The sequence below is a fragment of the Oncorhynchus masou genome, chromosome 30, assembly GCF_036934945.1.
Source record: "Oncorhynchus masou masou isolate Uvic2021 chromosome 30, UVic_Omas_1.1, whole genome shotgun sequence".
NCBI classification, from domain to species: Eukaryota; Metazoa; Chordata; class Actinopteri; order Salmoniformes; family Salmonidae; genus Oncorhynchus; species Oncorhynchus masou.
Window position 1 is genome coordinate 25,800,235 of NC_088241.1, and position 26,617 is coordinate 25,826,851.

Sequence of the window (26,617 nt, forward strand, 5' to 3'; positions counted from 1 at the left end):
CATGAAGCAGATAATACAGGGATATGGATTAGGTTATTGGTGGATGTCAACCACATTAATTTCATTGTTGTAAATACTTAAGCTACCAATAATAAGTCAAGTAACTTTTATTTAGATACATCGATAGGAAAATAAGTAAAATTATGTCTAAATTTCCATTGGCCAAAATAATATGGGGCGGAGATTTTAATACAGTATTACATGATGATCTAGATAGATGGCCTTCTTTGTTTTCTCAATAATGGGGTTAGAGTTGAATTCACTCCTTTGTTTCATCCTTGCATATAACAATTCCAAGATAAGTTACCTTATCTTTAATTGGGATTCCATATACTTCCTGTAAAACACAGTCCTAGAAAACAAAGAAGAAATTGAAAGATAGAAAACAAAGAAGAAATTGAACCTCTGGTTACTGAGAGCTATTTAATTATATGGTCATGTTTTATTGTCCAAAACTGAAGGGTTATCCAGATCGGTTTATGTCTCGTTATCACTTGATTTACCGCCTACAATTGTGAAGGGACTTAGATAAGATTCTTTATCGTTTTATTTGGAGGGACGAGCCTCACTATCCACGGACAGATATTCTCAGTAATACCCAAGAACAAGGAGGTCTTGAGGTTTTAGATGTCAATACTCTAAATAATACCATATTAATGGTGGTTTTAAGTTTTGCCGTACTTTTCTTAGCGGATGTACAATCCTCGCGAATTAAATAATGGGACGTTTCAGCCCCGAAGTGAACATAATTGTACACTGGCAAACTCGATCAAAAAGGGTTAGAGGCTTACGTTGTCAACTTCCCTTGCTTAGGGACCATAGATGGCCGCGGGGATTCCCCCAAGGTTATAAGGCGAGGGTACGTGGAGGAGGCTGTCTTTTATGAGTTTGAATCGGAGCCCGTGAGTTTGAAACGCAGCCTCTGTGTCAACAATGTGGAGTTCTGGGAAAAGCAGCAAATGTGCTTACTCTTGGCATGTGGACTCCAGACAACAGTTTGCAGATGCAGTGCGAGTAGGCAATATAGGTTACATAATGAGATTAGTATGGATAACAGCGACAGTATTTGTGTTTGTCAAACGCAGTCAAGCATCGCTTATGTCACCAGAATAAGACCCTCGACATTTATTGGAAAGGAGTATCAAGATCACCGTGCAGTTTCAACACCCTGTGAAATTCATCATAACTTTTCATCTGTAGCCTAATAAACTGCGTGCTTTCCTTCGTCATAGTGTGAGGACCATACAACATATAATCGTGTGGCTCGATATTATGGTTATTATATCAATATTTGCGCATAAAGGCGTTTCCACCACCATTTCAAGATCCCACCATATCATGTCAAACTATGAAATTCCGTCAGCAGGAAATGCATTTATAATTGTATCGAAATTCCTGTTTCCATCACAGCTGTCTTGATATTTTTTATTCGGTATGACTCTACTCACATAAAAACTGTGGGTGTAAACGTGGTTATTGATAGTATTTCCCAAATTAATATTTTTCTTGGCCAGTTGCTGTAGAGTAGACCCAAATAGTACAAAAATACCCAGGATATGGATTCTTTTACAGCACAAAACAGCAAATGGTAAATTCAGTTATTAGTATCTGCTGCAAGGACTACTTTGTATAGAACGTTATTGGTTTATATACATCATTGAACTTTACTTATCGATAGGTTTTGCACATAAATAGTATTTTGCTCTGGGCTCTTTCCATGGGTATAGCACAACCAAACATGCTCCTTCACAGACGTATTTCCATTCACGAGATAAGAATGCTGCTTTCAAATAATGTTGCGTTGCACAACATTCAAGAGGCTCAAGTTCAAATCGGCAATGCAAGGCCATAGTTTGTAGGTTTTAAATTTGTTTTCAGTAGCAAACCACGCCCATTTTAGACGTCGTAGTTGCAATCAGCCAATATCTGTTGGGAAGGCGGAGGTATCAACTTCACTGATTGGCTGGTTTGAAAATAGCGAAATACATTATTTTCGCAATTTAAATCCTCATGTTTTGCTGCGAAAAAGTGGAAGGACACTCACTCACTTACTTCTAGCGAAACGTGCAAGGTAAGTAAGTCATTGTTTGCTGAAAGCTACTTTATTACCTAGCAGATTCATGTGAATCACATAGAAATAATCGAAGAGCAAGAATCATGTTTTGCAGCTAGCTTTAATATAACATTGTTAGAGTTTAGCCACCCGAAGGCTTTAGTTTAGCTAAGGTGACTTGTTAGATTGAGCAAGTTTGCCGACCCAATCTAACTTTTTACCAACCTATCCACAATAATTGTAAATGGACTAAATTTGTATTTTTTTATTTTTATATCTGGCTTGAAAAAATAACGCGTTTTTAGCTAAGATAGTTAGCTAGATAGAAGACAATGAATGGCACAACAGACTCGCTTTAACTTTATTTATTTAATGTAAACTTTTGTCTAACTTCTGTCTCAGGACATTAACCATCTATCGTCATGGGATCCAGCGAGAGCAAGGTTGCTGTGGCCTCAACGCCCAAACATGACCCCAGCCATCGGATCAAACACGACCGTCTCTCTCAGCTTGTCGACCCACGGTCTCCATCTGTCGCCATTGACCGCACACCCATTCAGGTAACGTTAACTGACAAGGGCCAGCATTTGAAAATGGTTTATTTACTCTTAACTCATGCATTTGAATTCAATTAGAACACTCCTATCATGTGTAATTGTTCTGTTTACTGTGTCTGTAAATTCCTGTCTGTTCTGGCTGTATATTTTGTCTATAAACTGCCAGCACCATTTCACCAAGTCTAATTCTGGGTAAATGTACTTTACGAATATAGCCCCACAGTGGAGGTGTTATAAAACCAGGGAAATGGTTCCAATTGTTTTCCCATCATTCATTTTTTGAAACCATTCAAATGAAGGACTGTTTCATGTAGGCTTACCCTGGGGGGATGTTTTTGATGACCTTGCTCTCTACGCTCAGGTGACAAAATCTAATTATTTAACCCCCCCCCCCAATAAAGAAATGCAAATGCCTGGAGTATCTGTAATAGGGTAGCTGCAGGGTAGCCTAGTGGTTAGAGCGTTGGGCTAGTAATCAAGGTTGCAAGTTTGAATCCCTGGGCTGACAAGGTACAAATCTGTCATTCTGCCCTCACGGTTCCTAGGCCGTCATTGAAAATAAGAGTTTGGTCTTAACTGACTTGCCTCGTTTAAAAAAGTGTGCTGAATCTAGGCAAAGGAAATAATTTCTGGATTAACTATCTAATTTGGTTATGTAATAGCAAATTAACAAATTGGCAACATTTCTTTAAAGGGACAATTCTGTGTAGTGTTTTGTGCAAGTTTTACATTTACAATACCTATTAGCAAAGGTGTCAGCTAGATGCCTTGTAGGGATTTGTAGTTTTGCATGATGTCCACTTTGATCCTAATTAGCATTTTAAAATCTGAGTAAATAGAGCTGACTATTGATAAACTTCCTTATGCGAGAGTTACATTGTTTTCAAAATGTCACTCGGGTAAGCTTACACGAAGCACAGCCCTAATTTTTAAAGCGTTTCTAAAATCCTCCATTGGGGAGGAAAATTGTAGGTGGAAAAGCGATTGGAACCAATTTTTATTTTTACCCCTAGGTTTTATGGGTATTATGACACCATTACTGTGGGGCTCTATATAAAAGTGATTTCTGATTCACATCCTGAATTGATTGTACATCAAATACACTTTTTCTTTCCCCCCCATCTGTGCCAACATTACTAGATTGAACACTAAGATTACTAGAGATGATAGGGCAGAGATACTTTTGGCAATGTAGTGTGAAGATACTTTCTCATTCCAAAGTCATGGGCATTAATATGGTGTTGGTGCTGCTTTAACAGCCTCCACTCTTCTGGGAAGGCTTTTCACTAGCTGTTGGAATATTGCTGTGGTACTTGCTTCCATTCAGCCACAAGAGCTAGTGGTCTGGCACCTATCTTAGGCGATTTAAGCCTGGCTCACAGTTGGCATTCCAATTAATCCCGAAGGGTTTCAATGGGGTTGAGCTCAAGACTCTGAAGGCCAGTCAAGTTCTTCCACACCGGTCTCAACAAACCACTTCTCTATGGACCTTGCTTTGTGCATGTGGGTATTTGTTAGGGATCCCTGTTAGCTGCTGCCAAGGCAGCATCTACTTTTCCTAGATTTCAATCTCATTAAGGCACTTACATTACACACGAAACAGTACATAATATAACATTATTACACCACAACATATCCACAATACAAATGGTGTGGGGAATTCCTGATAATGTTGGAGAAGCTTCAATTAAACAACCCACTCAGTGTTCTGTTAGACAAGTAACTCGATCTACAATATATAGCAGGGGGTGTAAAGCCATAACGCATCCTTTTTTCCATCTGCAATCTGGGTTGGTAACAAGCTGATTGGTCAGCTATTTGAGCCAGTAAAGGGGGTTACTATTCTTGGATAGTGGAATTACTTTTTCTTCCCTCCAGGCCTGAGGGCAATCACTTTCTCGTAGGATTTAAATTGAAGATATAGAAAAAATGAGTGGCAAGCTATTAACCTCAGTAATTTTCCATTGAAGTTGTCAGACCTTGGTGGCTTGCCATTGTTGATAGACAATTTTAGCTTCCACACTCACTTTAGTACAGCACTTGTCTTTTGTAATTTAGTCAGATATACTTGATGTTTAGTGAGTTTCTGTTGCTGGCCAGGCATGCCTAACTTTGCTAATCTTGCCAATGAAAAAATCATTAATGGAGTTGGCTTATTCATCAAAACCCACTGAAATTGCCATCTGATTCAATGTGTGCCTTTTTGCCCAAAATTTCATGTAAGGTGCTCCAACACTTTATACTATCATTTATTTTTGTTTCTATATATATAAAAAAAGTTGTGAGATATATATATATATATATACACACATATGTTTTTGTCACATGATTTCTCAATTTGTAGTACATTTGCCAATCGGTTGTACAGCAGGGACTTATTTTCCATTTCTTTTGCCTCGTCCCTCAACCCCCCCCCCAAAAAAACAACTTTTTTTTCTTATCAATCCAAAGGAATTGAACATTTTTTGTCGCCATTTTCTGAATGGGTGCAGGCTTATTAGTAACTGGAATAACCAATTCATAAATGTGTGCAGTGTCTGGTTGTTCCTCGTTACAAACCAGACCAGCAAATATGATTGACACCAGTGTAAGAATCACTACATAACTTATTGTATGATCACATCTACACAATATTAGGCCCAGCCTTTGGAACTTTGGTTTTCCTAGATATGGCTTCTATGTTGTGATCACTACAACCTATGGATTTCGATACTGCTTTAAAGCAAATTTCTGCAGCAGTAGTAAAGATGTTTAGATCACATGCTCATTTCATTCCTGCATTTTCTTGAGTGGGCATCTTGAAAGCCAGTCAATATTTAAATCACCCAGAAAGTACACCTCTGTTGATCACATGCGTTTTGCACATGTTATCCAGATACTGACTTTTAGCACTTGGGCTACACCAGCTTCCCACAAGAATGGGCTTTAGGTGAGGCAGAGGAACCTGAGGCTATATTACTTCAACAGTATTTAACCGAAGATCCTCTATAAGCTTTACAGGAATGTGGTTCTGAATATAGGCCGCAACATCGCCCCCATTTGTCTTTTCGGGTAGATGTCATAACCATGGATAATACAGCAGTAGCAATACAAGTGAGTTTTTCCAGAAATAGTCAGAATATTGATTTCCTCTATTGGCAAGTTATTGACTTTATGAACCTTGTTTCTTATGCGTATGTTAATTTGTTAGTATTAGCACTTATGGGATCCTTTGTTTTTAATTTACTGGGAAGCTTATCAGAAGTAGACTTGCTCATGTTATTTATATTGGAGCTGCACACAGTGGACTTCCTTCTATGGGACTCCACCTCAGTGCTAACAGTATAACTGTGGTTCATTGGCACATGATTACTGCATACAATAGCTGTAGGATCAAGAGGTATTCAGGGCAATTACGGGGACCTTTTAAGTTACTTACGTTGTCTGCCAACAACCCTGGGGTAATCAGACCTACCAACTACGTGATTTTCTGTCCATGTACGAGATCGGACTTTAAAGTACGCAGAAATGAGTAGGGGTTTCTTTTTCTATATATTGCAATCCAAGTTCACTGAGCAAATCTAACATCCCGTTTTTATTGAGCTTCAGCAGAGACATGTATGGAGTTTGTCAACAGACATGGAGATTAATACATCGTTATTTGACGTAGCTGCCCCGTGTCTGCCCCTCCTGTTTGATGCTGAGTTTGCCGTCTGTCAGCTGTACATAAAAGCACAGACAAATCCCTTCGACTCTGTGTTGTGGAAAGGTAAACCCTAAACTCTAATTGTTTCAATCTAATGTTAGAGGGTTCTAAAGTGCCAGCAGTTCACTCATTTGCTAGTGAAAGAAATTAAATGCCAATATGAAAAATAACTGGTTGCATTTGTGTGATATTTTCTACGTCACATTACGAGGATCATCCAACCTGAGACTGTAATTATGATCCTTGAAACAAAAAGCATTACAAAAGTATATTAAATATAAACATATTGGCATTTAAATGGAGTCGGGAGTTTAGAAGTCTGCGTGATGAAGAATGAATTGCGTGTTCAGTATTTGCTATATAGGCAATTCTTCTAAAATGCCTTTGCTAGATTTTAGATGTATTTTTTTTTCAATTTTGATAAATCATTTTACAATTATGTGCTGCAAAGAAATACAATGGGCCCCTTTTACGTAGGCTAAAACACCGGGCTCTTCTAGCGAACAGCGTTCAGATTCCCTTTGCGGTAGCCTACTTAAGCTTTGTGTAGCCAGTTTCCAGTCTGGGTCAACGTGATCTTTTTGTTTATGTTTTCAAAATTATTTTGCTTTAGGAACCGCATCTAAAAAGCCAATACTTGTCAGGTGACAAGCGTACTTCTACTGTAGACTAAACATGGGGGCCAAGGCAAGTTGGAGCTGAAGACCTATGCAGATGTCAGAAATATTTCTTTCTTCTGCAGTAGACTACATGTTGCTGAAATTTCCATTTGGAGATGTGCTCCTCCAGCATGCAGTGGTTGCTGACATTGCCAACATGCAGACTGCCTCTGCATAATTTGTTTTTTATCTTACAGTGCTGAAAGTTTTTATTTAAATTTAAAAAATCACTTTTCGGGATTTCCGAGTTATCCTTCCTGATGTCGTTAGGTAGGAAGCAGACTTATGTCTTGTGCTATCCTGGAGAACCAGTACAAGGTTTTTGCTGCGTGACGTTTCTTACAATCGAGCTGCCGGTGACGACAGCTGGTGCAATGGCTATAGAGGTTTGGCTGTTCTTTTGCCTCGAGTGGTTTCTTAAACCCCCTCGGGTACCGAACGGCAGTGGGGCACGATGGAGCCAAGCCAGCTGTAGTATCCATCGTAGATGATGAATGGGCTGGTCTCGGGCAGACTCACTGTCTGATGGTGGTAGCGCTGATCTGAGCCCGAGGTAGAAGCCACTGGAGTGGAAGACGGAACAGAGGGCGACAGCGCAGGTACCTCCGGATCCGATCTCTAATCGGAAGATGGTGCTGGAACCTCTGGCTCCAGGACGTTGAAGCTGTTTCTGGTCTGGGTTTAACAGGAATGGACCTTTCCCAAACTGTTGCCACAAAGTTGGAAGCACAGAATTGTCTAGAATGTCATTGTATGCTGTAGTGTTAAGATTTCCCTTCGTTGGATCTAAGGGGCCAAGCCCGAACCATGAAAACAACCTCTGACCATTTTGTCCTTCACCAAACTCTAGTTGGCACTATGCATTGGGGCCGGTAGCGTTCTCCTGGCATCCGCCAAACCCAGATTCGTAAATCGGACTGCCAGATGGTAAAATGTGATTAAACTGGTACTGTGTGTATGTAATGTCTGTCCCAGTCAAACGTTTGAACAATCCTACTCATTCCAGGATTATTCTTAATTTTTTTACTACATTGTAGAATAATAGTGAAGACAACTGTGAAAAAACACATGGAATCATGTAGTAACCCAAAAAATGAGTTTCTTCGAAGTAGCCACCTTTTGCCTTGACAGCTTTGTGCATGCATGCATACATACAAGAATGTATTCATCTTTCAGGTGGGTGGAACTGTCTCCTGTGTCCCAGTTGTGGAGAGTGAATGCACCATTCTAGCCAGCGACCCTCGGTCACCCTCAGTCGGTGTCACCCGCACCCCAATGAAGGACTCCATGAGCGGTAAATATCTTAACCAAGTGGCAAAGCGAATCCCTTTTGGCCCGACAGTCTAGGGGGGATGGTAATGAGACTCGTAACATAACTCATGCAAATTATTATTGTGACAAAGGAAAAGTGTGAACGAAATAAGCACGACAACTGAAATCTACCGTCAAACTCTAGGTTTATTTATAAACACACGGTAATGGGGGGGAGCAGGAAAAGGGGCTGAGCTGGACCCAAGGAAAGAAACAATAAGTATTCAAAAACACCCCTAAGCTAGACTAGCCTACTTTAACAACAGCTAACTAACTAACCAAAAATACAGTGGGTGGTCCGCCCAGTTCTAACTAGTGTATTTAACAAAGTTCACCTACGGGTAGTGTATGCCCATGGGCGACTTGTCTTGGTTTCCCCCTTTTCCACCAGCAATCAAACACCATAACCAAAAACAATACTCACAGGTGATGACAAAGTGCTATGAGGTGCTTAAACAAAAGAGAGGTTACGACACAAAGCGAGAGTGAAACACAGAGACCTACAGACATGGCATTTTACAGAGAGATTGAGCTGAGCTCTAGAACAAACAAATGATGGGGTTTTTAAACCATGGGGAAGGAACTGTGATAGGTTTAGGAAATATGAGGAGGTGTGTCTTCTGATTGATGATTGATTGTTGACTGATTGGGGAGTGATGATTTTCACCTGTGAGGGGAGAAGGAGAGAAAAGAAACACACACACAGGATACACACAGGATAACTGTATCCGTAACACCTTGAAAACAGGAATGTTGTTGGACTCTGCAGAGGCTACCCCTGACCAAAACTGTAGATGCAGCATTGCCCTTTTGGTGCATTGCAAAAAGCTTTTGTCAAAGTTATTTTAAACTTCTTTTCTTTTTTCTCCAGTGACAGTTAGCTCCTTCGCCCACCGCCTCAGCTTGCTCCTCCACGGTGACTCTGTAGAAAGAGTTGCCCCTGTGCCCTTCAAGTTTCCCAACTTCAATGTGGAGGAAGAGGTAGAGGGAGAGTTAGGCTCCAGCGAGCCCCTTCTCTCCCCTCAGCCATCACAGGTCTCAGGTGACATGATCCAGCCCTCTCCCCAGAGCGTGGCTAGTCATATGCTTCTCATCCAGAGTCCCTTCGTTCTCGTGGGCGAAGCCCAGATAGAAGTCGAAGCAGATTTGACTCTGGAGGAAGCCGAAGAGGCCAAGGAGTCTTCACTACACAAGCGCCTGAGTATGAGCTTGATCACCTGCCACGATGGTGTCGCCCCATCGCCGACATTCGCCGAGGTGCACTACGACAGCCCTGCATCTCCTCTCCCTGAAAACGCTGCTGCTGAACTCCACAAGGAGGAACCTGACCACGCGTATTCCCTTCCCTCAGTCACCTCTGACCCCGCACAACCTCTGACTCCCATGGCTGAACCATCCATCCCCACCATTACAGAGTTAACTGAAGTCACGGTTGCTACAGAGATGCTTAAAGTGGAGGTCCCAACACCAGTGGAGGAGCCAATGATGCCTGTAACAGTGTCGCCTGTTGTACCATCCACAACCACTGGCCCCAGAGTGAGCCAGCAGCAGCCCCAAGCCACTGGGATCCGCTGCCCCACCTTCGACACCAAGAGCCCCAGTCAAGTGGTGTTCAAGCCCCAGTGGCTAGGGAAGGGCTTCGGGGCCACAGGGGTGAGGGCCAGAGGTAGAGGAGGCAAGGGGGGCTCGTCCTCTTCACCACTCTCCGTCCAGGTTGGAAACAAGAATGTAGCCAATGAGAACAAGGGTCAGTCGGTCAAACAGAAGCAGAGAGGTACGTGGGTGTCTTTGTTGATCATTTTCAGCCAAGTTCCCCCCCCCCCCCCTTTAAAAAAATATCTCCTTTTCCTCTCCCGTGTGGCAGACAAGGCACTCGTGGCTGAAGGCCGCTCCCCTCTGCAGATGCTCAAGGAGACCAACTCCCCACGGGAGCAAGCGACACAGGTATATATCTGGTGTACACTAGGGCTGTGACAGTCATGGTATTTGAGATCGTTATAATCATTTGAATAGGAGCATTGTGGGAGTCCCCATTCAAGCCAACAATGGTTGTATGCGGCCGTTGTGAAATCGTCACTATCTGGGCAAGTGGTTTTCAAAATGGTCTTTTATTTTAAACCAAACCTTAACCACACTGCTTACCTTAAGGCTAGGCACCACCGTTTTAATAGGGATTATTTTCTTTCTTTGCTCATCAGACAAACTTTACCAGCTGAAAGTAAACATAAATACAATATATTATTGTGTATATATTTACACATTAAAAAAGCCTCTGTAGATGTATAAGACAGAAATTAATTGGTGCACCGGGAACATGTCATTTTAAGAAAATGGCTGATAAATATTTGCTAATGCAGTTCAAATGTGCTTTCCATAAATATGACCATTTATGTCACATTAAACTCTTATTCATAGATCACTTCTAAACTGACCAGTAAATATCAAAATTTACCTTTTACAAATACATTAGCATGTTCAATACATTTTGTTTCAAGCAATAGAGCATATTCTGGACAAATTCTCATCACTTTGCTCAATTTGTCACATACAAGGATTTTGTATGGTTGTTGCAATGTGCAGATTATTTATCAGCTATGCCTGCCACATGTAAGGTCCTCTGAGTTATTGCTGGTGATGCTTGACTGTGTCATGGGCCCTGTGCCTACTCTTTGCACACATTGAAGCGGCATCAGCTCTCAACTCCTCTGATTGCTCAAGTGTCACCAAAGTGCCGTCAAGCCACAGTTTGTTCATGGTTTTTATAGCAGTGTCGCCCTCATTGAACGCGGCTACCTGCTGCACCGTCAATGCGGCTTTTGTCCACAAAGACAGTTTTGGGGCATCGCAACCATATTAGAGTTCAGACACTTTCTTTTAAATTTGCGTTCTGGGTTCCTCCGTGCTACATTCTAGTTTTCATTTGACATCCTATGATATACAGGTACCATTTTCTGTGCAACCTCGCTCTATTTAAAAAACTGTATATGTGTGTGTGTTCAAGGTTTTTGTGACAGGGTGGCTCTTCACCATTTTCTATAGCTCGCTGGCACCAGCACCAAAACACACACCGATCCTGCAGTTGAAAGTGAATCCTCTCTTGAGCCATTGAAGAATACGTTAATGTCTATGATGGCATCCTCCTTCAGCAACTCTTCCTGGGTCTATATCTGCGTATGCTCTTCTAATTATCTTTGCAGCACTCTCCATTGACTGTAGCCCTCTGCAACTAAAGGGGGGGGGGGGGGGTACTTGTCTGTTGACAGTAGACATAACTACAGGACACAATGTATTTACCCTATGTAAATATCAGCATACTTTTACTTTATGTAAAGCTAATTTCTCACTAATCACATTAGTCTACTGCCCTATGACGCCATAGGCCTATGTGACTGTCCCATTGTATAGGTGTTTTCCTGTCACACTGTTTTTAACTTGGAATACATTTTCTGGAGCAAGGAAATAAATTATTTTTACACCGCTAGAAGAACCATCCCCACATTTTATATCAAATGCCACATCTCCCCTGGAGGAAGCGTAAATGCATCAAGATCACATTTTATAATGACTGAAGTCTGGATTTTTCAGTCCAGTGTTTAGGCACTTAGGGCAAATCAAATAATGTACACGTTTATTTGAGACGTGAAATAAAAGCCACTGTTGGCTGTCTGGGTGATCACTGCCACAGTAGTTATCTTCATCTCAACTAATTTGCATCTCAACGTGCTGCTGTGGGAAACCTCCTCTACCTGTACTGCCTCGATCGGCGGCTCAGAATTATTTTCTTTCATTCACTGCTTTTCTCGCATTGGCTAACTGAGATTGCCTATTTTTATTCACATACTGTAGGTATATTCTACGATTCTCGCTTTACGTTGATTCTTTGCAGGAGATTTTGTTTGAAAATGTGCTGAGACATTTTAACTAATCAGGTAGCTGGAAAGGGCCTTTTTTAAATGCCAGTAACCAATCGCATGTCAGGAAATTACAAAGGGGTCTACAAAGGATATAGCCATGTATGGAATAGCTAACAATGTGCTCTGGAAAACAACAAGCTTTTGAATAAAATAAAAAAAAATAGTGGTTGAACTTCTACATGAAACATGCTGTCAAGAACGACATTTATGGTAGGTGTAGTTGGCGGCGTTGGGATAAAATTATACTTTATTTGTATACTTAGATTTTTGTACATTTTATGGAAGTTGCAAAATATCACAATCAGAATGTGAAAGATGGAAGCAAAAAAATGACAAGGTTTGCCTGTGGTGCCTGGCCTTAAGACCAAAAAGCAAAATGTTTTATTTTTTTAACCATTTTGACTTTGCCACTTGCCCAACTAGTGGGAACCCCATTGCGAATGTATCCACCAATATGTGATTTGTTGCATCAACTGACATAACAAAAAAATACATTTAACTAAATGGTGACATCTGTTAAGATAATTAGAATGATCATTCTATATTGCCTTGGAAATTATTGCATGACAATACCAGGCAGCCATTGTGTATTTACCAATTGACCCCAGCAATTTGACTGTTGAACCAGAGGTTGCAAGCCCATTCTCTGCTACAAGACCTTGCTTGTTTCAGCAAGGAGCAACAAAGTTTCATCACGTTGTAAAGAGCCCATGTTACTTCGGAAACTGACTCAACTGTCTGGCAGTCCCATCTTCAGTCAGCTATTCGTTTCAAAATAATACAAATGTTTTTTGAAGAGAAATGTATTTTATTTTCATGACTGTTTTCATCCATAACGGTCTGTTATACGGTAATTGTGCCAGCCCTAATGTACACACACTTTTCCCTCAGGGAACTATCTGCACATGTGCTTGAATCTCTCACTCTTGCCATCTCATTCTTTCATGTCTGCACACTAAAGCCTAAGGAACAGGATTGCTCTATTTGGTGGGTCAGGGGAACAGGATTGCTCTATTTGGTGGGTCAGGGGAACAGGATTGCTCTATTTGACCTCTGGTCTATCTCTCTCTTCCCTCCCTGCCCATCAGATGAAGCTCAAGGTGTCCACCCCAGACAGACAGAGGCTGGGTCAGATGGACCGGAGAGTCCTGACTGTGTCCATGGACAAGGAGAACCGATAGATGGATGTTGCAGAGGAACATGCACAAACACTAACTGGCCAGTGTATAGAACAATGGCAAGATTCTGTCTAATAACAAGCCTTTTTTAAAGTGTACAGTCTCTTTTTAACTGACTTTTTTAAAAACTGCTAACAAATTATAATGTGTACATTGTTTTTGGAAGTGCCATCGATATGATTTCTTTATTTCAAGTGTCTGTATAATTGTATTTGCTATCCTGTCCCTTTTATGTAAATAAATTTGCTTTAAATCTATTTTTGTGTTAACTGGAATACACCTATAGGGGGAGGTACATATTTATTAGTCATAAGGTATGGCTTTACTTAGCACCTTCAGAAAAGGGCTTGACAAATTTAAATGAATGATTTACTATATGCCCAGTCTGTTCTCATGGTATAGAAAGGCTGTCCAACTTGTCACTTGTGTGTGATGCCATTGGAATGAAATGTAGCCACTTCATATTGAGATATTGTGCTGTACAGAGTCGCTGTTATGTTTCGCTTGCACAACAGGTGGTAAAACAAACTACGTGTGTAGCCGTTACTGTCACTTAGATATACACAACCAGGCGAGGTTCCTCCAGTCCTCTGACGAGTGTGAAATATTGGTTTTTGTACAGCTTCCTTTTTGTGTCAGTCCACCATAAGATCTCTTATCATCCCATCTGTCCAGCCATTGGGAAGTAGGCCAAAAGATTAGACCCCAACTCATGGTAAACGTATCCTATTACACGTACATGCGTCAACTTTCAGACACACACTAATGTAGAAATCTGCAATCTAAAAAATGTATTCAAATGTGACCGTAAAAATATAAGGGGGGGGGGGGGGGAACGGAACTAACAAGGGAATTCTAACCAACACCCAAACATCTGTTCGACACAAATTTTAATGTTTACACATTCATCCTCTGACAAAACATTTTAACTCTCCTTGAATATAAAAGTATGTAACCTAGTTATTGTAAACCTACAGTCTATCAGTGGTCATTTATTTTTTCATCTTATCCTGTTATTTCATCCAAGTCTCTACCGTTTCCATTTTGGCAACTGCTCTTTTGACATTAATATTTTCCTGCATTTCCTATAATGCTAGAATTCCGTTTTTAACCTTGACAAATCATTCATTGATACAACAATCATGTTTTTCTATAAGTCCCCCACCCGCCCAACTCTAAACTTGAGTTAGAAGTAGAACGAGACGAGCCTTTCTCATCATAATCCTCTCAAATCGAATAAGACTTGGCACAATAAAAAATAACCTCTTTAACCCATGGCTTCCTTTGTTTCCCCCCCCCCCCCTCTTCAATCTACCAGTTTTTCATGATACCCTTCCTCTATCTCCTCTTAGTTTTTCATTCTCTAGAGGACTGGCTCAGTTCCATATCTTCAGGAAACTGTCCCAGGATCCTGTGCAGCATGCCATTCCATCCGAGGATACTCCGATGCAGCTCACCCTGTTGTCATGACCAGCCAGCACTCCTGAGCCATGAAGAGAATTACATCAGTATAGAATGGATGCAAATATTGTTTGCCTACATTGCATCCACATTCTTTCTCCCTTTGTCCCACTCGCATTCTCCTTTCTCTTCTCACCATCCCCTCTACTTACCCACACTGTCTCCCTCTCTTTCTGCCTCCAGTCACCCTCTCTTCCCCCTGCGTACTCACCCACTCTCTCGGCTTTAAGCATGTCCCAGATGTTGACGTTGAAGTCATCGTATCCGGCCAGGAGAAGTCGGCCGGAGAGGGACGCGGCGAGGGAGGTCACCCCACACATGATGCCTGAGTCCTGGTAGGTGATGAGCTCCTGGTCTGCCCTCAGGTCGTACAGCTTACAGGTGGCATCGTCTGAGCCCGTTATAACCGCATTACCATTGGGGAAGAACTGGAAAGAGTGGAGAGGACATGGTTAAAGCAGTGGTCTCTGGTGGTCTGGAGAGCTACAGAGTGGGTGTAGTAGGCTTTTGTTCACCTCATTAAACGAATCAACTGTTTGAGCAAGAAAGTTGCATCAAATTCATTTTTTTAAGTAAATATTATATTCCTTAAATATGTAAACTTGGAAGTTTTTTTCCACGTGAACTGCTGGGTGCAATGCATCTATCAGAATACTAAACTATCAATAAACAAATAAATGCTGGTGTTTCTCACCCCGATGGCGTTGATGTCACTCTCGTGGCCGCTGAACGTCTGTCTGCAGGTGGCTTCTCTGATGTCCCACAGCTTGGCTGTGAAGTCACACGCCCCCGAGATGAACATCTTGAAGTCGGGGGACACGGCCAGGGACATGCAGTCACCCAAGTGGCCCGCGAAGATGGTCTTCTCTGTCCCTGTCTCAATGTCCCATAGAATACTATAACGTATGGACGGAATAGGAGGAGAGGGTGGATATAGAGGTGGGCAAAGAAGACGGCAGAGACATGGCGAAAGAAGAGAGAGTTGCGAAAGAAGGGAGAATTTTAAAAATATATATAATTTAACTAGGCAAGTCAGTTAAGAACAAATTCTTATTTACAATGATGGCCTAGGAACAGTGGGTTAACTGCCTTGTTCAGATGTTTACCTTGTCAGCTCGAGGATTCGATCGAGCAACCTTTTGGTTACTGGCCCAACGCTCTAACCACTAGGCTACCTGCCGCCCCAATGTTTAGGACAATGTTTAGGACACCATTGCAGAAAAGTAATAGATAAGACTGTGCAGATCAAATGAAGGGTACAGTATAAGCCATAGAATTAGAATGATATGGTAACATTAACAGATTGGACTGATCTCTGGTCAGTCATTGTACTCCCTTATTGCACACAAGACTCATAGAGACTCCCATCTCTATGATCTTACCAGGTGCAGTCGCCAGAGCTGGTGATGATCTCACTGTCGTTAAGGAAACGACAGCAGGACAGGTAACCTGGGCAATAAGAGAGAACACCATCAGATAAACACGCATGAGAGATTGCTGTATTGGATAGACTATATAAATACTACCTCATGTTCTTAGGTCGAGTTAGATCGAAATGACTCATCGTTAAACGTGTTGCCAGTAATGCTGTCTTTAATGAGTGTGGTACCTGTGTGTGCGGCCAGCTCACGCATGACCTTGACGTTGCCGTCCTTGCCCTTGAGGTTGTAGATGGAGCACATGTTGTCGAGACCGCCACACGCCACCATGTTCCCTGAGGGCGCGTAGGCACACGTCATCACCCACGAGGACTTCAGAGGGATGGCGTTCACCTGAGCGGAGAAGCACAGTGATTCCTCACGTGGACCAGTGTGTATGTGTGTGAACGCACATATGTCAATCTGAGCACTTGATATTACGGTATATGGTTGATATTACTGGATATGGTTGATATTACAGTAAATTGTCATTACATGCCATATTCAAGCAAAAACACTGTCCCATGACCGAAACTCCCCAGACCCAGACTGTAAACCCAGCCGCAGTCCGCCATACCTTATTGGTGGTCAGGGTGTCCCACACTATCAGCTTTCCATCTTGAGAGGCACTGACACACAGCCTGGTAGAGAGAACAAGGCAGAGGTCGAGCGACAGAAACGGACAGAGAGAAAGACAGCGTACAGTAAAAGATCCAGCAGCTCAAGGTAAATAGACACATCGATAATAGATAGACTATTCTGTCTCAATGGCAACATGTCTTCACTATGACTGATCTAAAAAGCCATGACATGGTAACTGACTAATGCTACCGCACTTTTTCCTATTGCCAGGTGTTTCCCGGCACAAATGATGATGGGGATGATGATGCTGGTGATGATATAGTGTACGATGTAGTTATGTCTAGCCACTATGGAGGAGTGTGTGTGTGAATATGTTGTCTGTTCAGTGTTCACAGTTGCCAAATAAGTTCCCCTTTGAGGGACAATAAAGTTGTATTGTGTTTAGACCGAGAGAGGCATTGTAACAGAACCTCTAAGCCCAGCACTGGTTAAGTTAGTAAAAGCTGTCTTTTAGACCCACTAAATGTAGGACACCCCAAGTATTGTAAACCCAGGAGAAGCTAATAAGCTTACTAACTTGCTACAACTGAGAAAGAGAAGAGATAAGATGAAATGAGAATATAGGGAGAGGTAAGAAGGAGAGAGGACAACATGAAGGGTAAAATGTTGGTTAGTGCACATTCAAGTTATAGTATCAGCAATAATTATTTGATTCAGGGGTAATGTTGGTTTAAAGTGTTGCCAGACAGTCAGTTAGTGTATCCTGGCTCCACTAATTCATCCAATTAAAACAAGGGATGGGATTGCCACACCAATCCAATAAACGCAGAGCACCACGTGACGCCCGTTTTAAACTATGGCAGTATTTGTCACAGCAATATGTTTGAATGAACGGATGAGCAGATTAATATATATATTGCTATAATGGCTAATGATAGAGCTAACATAAATTATTGAACGATTGAATGAATACTTAAATGAATACTTGAATGACTCGACCAGAAATCCTCAGGAAAAGACTGCAGGCTCGAAGCCTGTGAAGGGTCATTGTCCACTTTGAGCTAGTGGTCCATTTGTGTGTGTATGCATGCGTGTGTGTACGTTTGTGTGCCTGTTTGTGTGTGTGTGTGGGTGTATGTGTGTTTACTTGGTGTCAGTGCCCCAGTGCATGGCATAGATCTTGGCCAGGTGACCCCTCAGCGTCTTCCTGGTCTTCAGCTGGACACGCCCCACCAGCGTCGTCCCAGCAACTGCCTCCTGCAGGGTGGTGTCCTGCACTACCTTTCGGGCCTCCTGTAGAGTGATGGTTGTGTATGGTCAAGTTATGGTTATACTAACTATGGTCCACTTAAATATGGCTAAAACCACTGTCATAACTATTGTAATTTTCAAGGTGTGCTGCTACTGCTGCAACCTGGTCTCAGAAGAAAACGTATTGCATTTTACAAAACTGCTGTTTACACCTTCTCCTCCTGCCTTTTGGATGAACAGAGCGGTCAGGGGTGGGGATGTATGGTCATAGCGGTTGTCATAGATATGACTGTGGTGTTATGAACACCTATACGGAGAAGGACAGTGATTCCTCTCTGGACCGTAAGGAGAATCAGAACAGTTAGGATGTTATATTATTGTATTATAATCTCTTTTAGCCCAAGGGAAAGTTTTCCAAGAGTCCTTTAAGAATTTTTTTTTTTAAACATGTAGAAATTAGAAAAACAACAAAAGCTGAAATTAAAGCACAAAAACAAAGTTCCACATTCCTATTACCTAGACATATTATGAGTAACACCCCCAGCCCCTTCCCCCTACCCACATACCTCATGTCCACATATGAATTGAAATACAACATAACATATTACTAGAACTTCATAGACCCACTCTAGTCATTCAATACATTTTATGAATTAATCTCTTCAAACAACTATTTGGCAAGTTTTTACAACTTTTTGGCAAGAGGTTCCAGGACTTCACTGCCCTGAGGTGAAATCTCTTTTGCCCAGTTCTAATTAGGGTTTTTGTGGTCTATACGTGGCCTTTGGTGGTCTACAGGATGATGATTCTCGTTCAGTTTAAGGTTGATGATCATGATAAAATGTTCAGCAAAATGCAAATAGTTTAATAAAGTACTAGCATATGAGATCCAAGGAACACAGACAGGCGTTCTATTCACACTAGTGATTGATTATTGCCGAGCGGTTAGAAAGGAGACTCAGCATCCGGAGGGCTGCCAGTTCGAATCCTGGGTCTGACGGGAAGAAAATGGGTGGGAAGTGAGCTGGCAAATAGAGGGTTGCTGGTATCAAATCCTAAATACCATTGCCTGCCGTGGTGCTCTTGGGCAAGGAACATAGCCCCCCACAACAACAGCTCCCCGTGCGCACAGTGTGGCAGCGCCCGCAACTCTCCAAAACCTGTATATGTACTGTATGTGTGTGTACTGCATGTGTGTCTTTGGGAGGGGTTGACTTAAAAGAGGAAGTCAAAATTTGGTTGGATGCTGTGTGCTATTGACCAATAATGTGATCTTAATTATTGGTTGATAACTGACAGTGATCTGATCTTTGAGGTTGTCCGCCTCCTTTCGCAGCTCCTCCATTTCGCCCATGGCAACGGTTGGTAGGCGTTGTCACCGATGGAGACAGGAAGTGAAATCAGGTGAGTAGACGTAATCCTGGGGAAGAGAGGGAAAAAAAATGGAAAATGGTATTTGATCAGTTAATTATCCATTCTTCTCACTGTAATGTCAATGTCTTGTACCTGTACACAGCAACACACACACATATATATATATATATATATATTACCAGCTTTTTAGATCAAGGTCTACCCTTTCTTTGTTGTTTAGCTACTGTTTTGCAATTCAAACCTCCCTCAACTGCTTTGCAAACCCTCACAAACACAGACACACACACACACACACACTAATACCCATACACTCACACTAATACCCATATACTCACAAACCCACACCCATAGTCAAACAAGCTCACTTGCACAGATATGCATATACACACACACACACACACACACACACACACACACACACACACATATATATACAAGCGTGCAACTACATGAACTAGTTAATATGACACACACGGCATATACATGAACACACTTTCCCACCCTGATTGTAAACTCAAACCTGTATGGTGTGTCATCTTAAGGCTCACACTTTTCTTGTTTGACATCTCTCCTCATGCTTATACTAGCTAAGCCAACACCGTATTTACTCTGCCCTTTTCTATCTCAATACACTTTAGTGCCATAGACTTTGAAAGCTTTCCAATCTTACGTCAGCCCGGAAAGCACTTGTGTTTTTGTGATTCCAGTGATATCACTTCACAGCGCTCTAATGATGCAGTTAATCATGTCGACTGAATCAATGAGGACTGAGTAGTTTTTTCACAGACCAAAATATTCTAAGTTTAGGCCCACTATACAGTAAAGACAAAAAGTCGGAATTCACTTTCTCAAGTATCTCTGTCACATTATCAAATAAGGAACTTTTAAACTGGCAATGGTATCAGACTATTCTCTATGAAATCAGAAGATTACCCTTACTTTAAAACACTCTAAACATGACAATCACATAACATTTCATGTAACATCCACACATCTAATAACATGTTGTCATAATATTTGTGACAGATTAAATTATTCGGATCGTACTCTATCTTACCTTGAAAACTACCAGGAGAAGAATAGCCTTATATCCCTGGCTTTGATGTGTTTCTGTTTCTTTGCTTCAATCTCTCTCTCTCTCTCTATTTGTCTAAAGTGTCTCTGTCAAATCTCATTACCAAATTAATTTGCCTCTCATTTGTTTGAGGAGAAAGGTAGAGGGAGAGAGAAGAGGCAGTGACTCAGAGAGAGAAAGATATTCCCTTTCTGTTGTTCCTTGCTGTTCCTATCTGTCTAGGACTGTAGGGTACATGCATGTATGAAAACACTGTAAATCGTACATCTAAATATAGAAATGCCTAAAACAATTAACCCTAAGGCGATTGCATCCATCTGAAGTTAGCTGCGCTCATAGGTGTCCTGCTCCCTCACCTAAAGGGAGTAGTATCCACAATGGTCACCTTATCTAGCCTTCATCTGATTTAGGCCATAGATTTGGTTCCCTGAGAAAATTACATTTATAAATAGTACTAACCCAATAAAACGGGACCGTTTTTAAAAAAGTGCTTCAACTGTGCTATTGCCCTTTTGCCATCCTGTCCCTGAGACCCTGGCCTGCCATTGTTGCATGTGATTAAATGCCTGCTAGAGGTTGTCGCAGAGTGGAGTGCATTAACACAGAGAGAGAGGGGGTGGGAGAAAGAGAGAGAGAGAATGGGGTGGGGCTGTGTGTAGAGGCGACGCAGGAGAGGGTGAGTTTAAATCCTAGTGGCTGAGATTTTAAAGGAAGCCTTTTGAATCAAATCTGCTCTCATCCGATTACTGACTGCTCTTTGCATCTGGATAAGAGGTGGAGAGAGAGAGGGGCGTGATGGAGAGATGAGAGAGGGAGGGGCAAACTGGTGGTGGTGGATAAGAGGGAAGGAGAAGGGAGAGAATAGGGTGAGAGAGGTGATTTCTGTATTAAATAGGGAATGAACTAGAGCTAGTGACTGTAGGGATATGTAAGTCGATCTTGTTTTCTCGCTGTAAATGTTTCACCTTTTCACTATTGACACGCCATTAGTATTGTGTCACATACTATTAGGCAGATTGAAAAATGTTAAAGTGACCGGTGGCCATCCCTTAGTGAGAATTTAGCACTAAAACAGGCTTTTCTGAGAATGGGACCGAAGAACTGTTTCCAATTTGTAGCAAGACACTTCAGTTTTGATTTGAACGACAACGCCTTCAACTGTATTTCAGTGCTATGAAAGGGTCTAACACAAAGTACCAAGTTTCAGCACCTATTCCAGCTAGACACCCGCAACACTAGTGATACCACTGGCAGATAATCAAATGTATTCCAAAATGGATGTATCAGAGAAAACACTGTAAAATGCTCTTTAACTGTTATGGCTGCAACCCTTTGTTCTCAATTTCCACCTGAAGACATACCCAAATCTAACTGCCTGGAGCTCAGCCCCAGAGGCAAGGATATGCATATTCTTGGTATCATTTGAATGGAAACATTCTGAAGTTTGTGAAAATGTTAATTGAATGTAGGAGAATAAAACACAGTAGATCTGGTGGAATAAAAGAGAAAGAAAGAGCATACGTTTTCTGTTTTTTATTGTTGTAGTATCATCTTTCACATGTACTGGAATAGCCACACAGTCAGATAGGATGTTGGAGATAATTTTGATGGATACCACAAGAGGGCAACTGTAGGTGTGCAAAGTTTGAGAATGATAACTTCGGGAATGGGTGAACTACATGACATTTAGCATGAAGTAACCCAGGTGTCCCACACAAGTTGCCCAAATGTACCCAAGTGGCCGAATTGGTGAAATGACCTATAACTATATACAGCAGTGCAAATAACCATATACAACATATCAAAAAGCAATTCTAACACACACACACACACACAAAAAAATGTTTAAAAAAAATATTAGAAAAAAAAACACCAAAAAAACAAACAGTACACACCCCTTGGAAGTCCTCGTCATAATATTTTGCTGCCTGTGCCATGTCCCATAGCAGTCTCTTTCTGATATAAAGCAGAGGCAAACTGAACAAGTGGTGCATTTCATGCGACACAGAACACAACGACACCTCCATGCTGTGCCCTTTTGTCTCTGAGGCACAGTCATGCCTGCAGTAATGAACTGTGGCATATGAACACCACTGGGGGCACAGGTAGAGCGGGCAGCTTGGCACCGGGGCCTCCCAGTCGGAGTCGCTATCACTGTGAAAGAAAACATTAAAAAATATTTGTATGAGCCTTTTATCATCACATAAAATAAACAGATATGTATTGATTGTATAGAGCAGAGGGAACAGTCACTAAGTTGTTCCATTCAACTCCGGCCATTGTTGTGTGTGTGTGTGTGTGTGTGTGTGTGTGTGTATATATATATATATACACACCCAAACAAACGACACATTACATTGCAAAAAAAATAAAAAATATTTATTTTAATATAATATATATTTTTATATTTCATAAAACGGCATTAGCACTTACCCGTCCAGAAGTACGTCCTGTGCTTGCAGAAACAGCTCCTCAGTTCGCTTGAATCATAACACTCCAAGATTCCTCAAACAAACAATCTGTCTCACTTTTACTTTAGAGCTTGACTTCGCTGTACATGAAGTATTCGCCAGGATATCTTCAATGAAATCGTTGAAACTACAACTTTCCGAAATACAGCTGCGAGTAAAAAGCCTTACAGCAACCCCTCTGATCATCAAGGAGAAAATGGAGTTCCCTGCGCGATTACAACCAAGGAATTGTGGTCCAACCCCAAACCATTACATACTGGCCTTTACCTCAGCTCATTGGCTATCTACCCAGCTAGATTTCAAGAAGATCAGTGGTCATTGGGCAGAAATATAGTCAATCAATGAAGCTTTGCTAAAATTATTGGTGCGTCAGGTAGTCATTTATCTTTGTCTTCAAATCAGCTCACTTCGGTCAATTCTCCCCGCAAAAAAAACAATGATGTATGACTGTGTTGCAAACATCCAGTGGAATGCACTGAAACCCACCATGACTATGTAAACGATTGTTTACAGGGGCAAATCACGCAGAATGCTCTGTAAAAAATTGATAGAGATGGAATTCACTGCACAAATAGTTTACAAAATGTTTAGATTTAGGCTATAAAAAATGGTTAAATCAAAGAAAACGGCACTTCGTTTGATCAATGGGATACTCAGGAAGAGAAATAAGAGCAAGATATCAGAATGTAAGTCATAATTTTACCTTCAGATGTAAATGTGTAAAAACTGACATGGCGGAAAATGTTTCTGTTCTTGATTGCTCTTCTCAAACAAAAGCATGGGATTTGTTCTCTGTAATAGCTATTTTAAATTTGAAAACGTAGTTTGATTACCAAGATTCTAATCTTTTGAAGGGTGTAAGACACTTGCATTTTCAAGAATTTTTAATGTTACGAAATTGTATTTTTAGTTGTCACTCTGAAATTTCCCCTGATGTTGGTCCCTGTACGGGGATCGCAGCCATAACAGGTAAAAAAACAACAACACTTAAACAAATGATGTGATCATTCAAATGGACTTCTGCGTTAGCCCAATTCGGATTTTGTTTTCCCACTAATTGGTCTTTTGCCCAATCACATCAGCCCTGAAAAAAATTTGAGGTGAAAAGGTCTGATGTGATTGGTCAAGACAAATTAGTGGAAAAAATATGAGAATTAAGCTGCATGTGTAAACGGTCTGTCAATGGAAAAAATCCACTTAGGAGATACAATAAATATTTTCCTTTAAGATTATCTGTAAGCAGAGTAGGGCATTAGTAGTGCAATAGTAATATTACATGCCTTATAATATATACATCATATGCAAATCCTTGTTATGATAATATGTAAAACATTCAATAAATATATCCAATCCAAGTTAATGTTCTTTTTCCATGTAATCTCAAAGGAATTGACCATGCTTCCATACTTCTTAAATTAAATTCCCTACCATGTTGTAAAGAGAAAATTCATCGATTTTTACAGTATTGATTAACTGTTTGTTCTTTGTCGCCATTAAACGGCACCCTCGTCATAGTGCTATCAAATGAAATGGATACTTATCCCACAGACCCCACTCACTTTGATTATATGAGAAAATCAGGACACACTCAATCCAGAATGAAAAGTACCTCTACACTCCCCCAAACTAATCTGGCGCCAGCAGGCAGCTGGTAGCCTAGCGGGTAGCCCTTTCCTACAGTCAATTACCAAAAGCGCCCTCTTTGGCCTCATGGGTGGAATGTTATTCATATTTTTCATAATTTCATCATTAATAAAGATTATGTTACAACAACAAAAAATGGATGACAATCCTGTGTTTCTACGTCAAACAGTGCTGCTACGTTTCAGTCATCTGTGATGTAATATTGGGATGCCAACTCTAAATGTAATACATTTCAACTCTATATCTGACATGGTGCAGGTATCTTATTTTTTTTAAACCGTGTGTGTGTGTGTGTGTGTGTGTGTGTGTGTGTGTGAGATGTATGCTTTTGTTTCAAAGTAGATTGGTTTAAGACTACCAAGAATCACTCTGGGTGACCCTGATTTAGCCCACTGCAGTAAAAGGTTAAGAGCATTGGTCCAGTAACCAAAAGGTCACAGGTTTTAATCCCCGAGCCAAATAAGTTTAAAAAATATGCCGACGTGCCCTTGAGCAAGGCACTTAACCCAAATTGCTCCTGTAAGTTGCTCTGGATAAGTGTCTGCTAAATGACAAAAATGTACAAATCTGTTTCAACCAAGAGCTCCATACAGCACTACTGTGACCAGAGTGTTTCACTTACACATCTATTCACATATCCAATCAAAGACTACAAACAAACAAAAACAACAATTGAGGTGTAAAATAAAATGATATGTCTGCCCACTCACCAAATAAGGAAGTTCTCCAGTGGGTTTCTTAACCTGTTCTCACTTTTCAGGGTCCCTCCGTTTGGTTGTCATATGTTTACCCCTCTTCTGTTACTAGACTTTCAGTTTTTTTATTCAGTTTTCCTGTCACAAACAGAATGGATATTCCACCCTCTTGCTCTCTCTGTCTCTCTCTCTCTCTCACACACACACTCTCTCTCCTGTGAGGAACAGATGAGGATTGGAGCGGATGAAGAGAGATCAGGGATGAAGGGATAAATCCAGCGATGGACAGAGAGAGAGAGAGAGGGTGAGGGGGGTGAGAGGGAGAAAGAGAGAGACAAAGCGAGAGAGAGAAAGAGAGGGAGGGAGAGACAGAGTGAGAGGAAGAGAGGGAAAGAGAAACGGAGAGAGAGAGAGAGAGAGGAGAAACAGAGAGAGTGGGAGAGAAAGGGAGTGAGAGAGAGGCGAGCAAAGCACACCAAACAACATGGGCAAACGTGTCATGGGGTCAAAAGACAGGAACCGGTCCTGCATTAATAAAAAAATGAAGTAAAAAATGCACTCCTGGGCATGGCTTTTTATGGTGTGGTGTGAAAGCCTGTGACTGGCAGGGGGCTTCAGTGTTTTGTAAACTTGACAAAAGTATAATATAAGAAAAGCCAGCAGCACAGACAGAGACAGAGACAGGGAGATGGGGACCAGACGAGGGGACAGTGGTGTGCGCGTGAGTTAACAACGTCACATCTCAGGCCACCAGGGGAGAGCGGTTCCTCTAGTACACCTGCATGAATGAACCTCTAAGGCCAGCACTTCAACCTGCCTAACAATGACCTGATGAAGATACCCATGTGGCTTTGTAGCAAATGTGTAAGAATAGAATAGATTCTATTGTCCTCTGAGAAGGACATTCTCTTTCTCAGGCTCGTACCGTGGTTCATAGGTGTGGTCCATAATACTGTATTTACGGCACTTTTATATGTGAACTTTTCATTGTCTCGATGAGCTACATTATACTGTACAATATGCATCAAAAAGGCAATGTGCTAAAAGTGAGACACAGGAAAAAGGAGATACAGAAAGTGTTCAGGGGGTGAGGGAGAGGGAGAGAGAGAGGAAACAAACACAGTGAGTAAGCGAGACAGGCAGAGTGAAAAAGAGAGAGACGTTTCACTACATTGCCCTTTGACTTTCTGAACTTATCTTCACACTGCTGACACAGTAGCCTATGATTGTTAGTGTTTGGTTAGCAAAAAGGTTATTCCGTTCAACAAAACAATACTGTATCTCTGGTG

General features: G+C 41.4%; 2 protein-coding genes across 2 annotated transcripts; one reads left to right on the forward strand and one right to left on the reverse strand.

Moving 5' to 3' along the window:
* The first annotated feature begins 1,973 nt into the window (after positions 1–1,973).
* Positions 1,974–13,614, forward strand: LOC135522435 (cell division cycle-associated protein 3-like). The gene is made up of 6 exons (XM_064948683.1): positions 1,974–2,071; positions 2,456–2,613; positions 8,131–8,248; positions 9,137–10,039; positions 10,130–10,209; positions 13,268–13,614. The coding sequence occupies exons 2-6, from the start codon at positions 2,476–2,478 to the stop codon at positions 13,358–13,360; spliced, it is 1,332 nt and encodes a 443-aa protein (XP_064804755.1). The 5' UTR covers positions 1,974–2,071; positions 2,456–2,475; the 3' UTR covers positions 13,361–13,614.
* A 616-nt stretch (positions 13,615–14,230) lies between these two features.
* LOC135522436 (guanine nucleotide-binding protein G(I)/G(S)/G(T) subunit beta-3-like) lies at positions 14,231–25,713 on the reverse strand. Its single transcript, XM_064948685.1, has 10 exons — positions 25,344–25,713; positions 19,367–19,489; positions 17,966–18,111; positions 17,396–17,404; positions 16,814–16,877; positions 16,428–16,590; positions 16,201–16,267; positions 15,513–15,714; positions 15,030–15,246; positions 14,231–14,840 (listed from the first exon to the last, which is right to left on the reverse strand). Exons 2-10 carry the CDS (start codon positions 19,421–19,423, stop codon positions 14,734–14,736), a joined length of 1,032 nt encoding a protein of 343 aa, XP_064804757.1. The 5' UTR covers positions 19,424–19,489; positions 25,344–25,713; the 3' UTR covers positions 14,231–14,733.
* Positions 25,714–26,617: the final 904 nt, after the last annotated feature.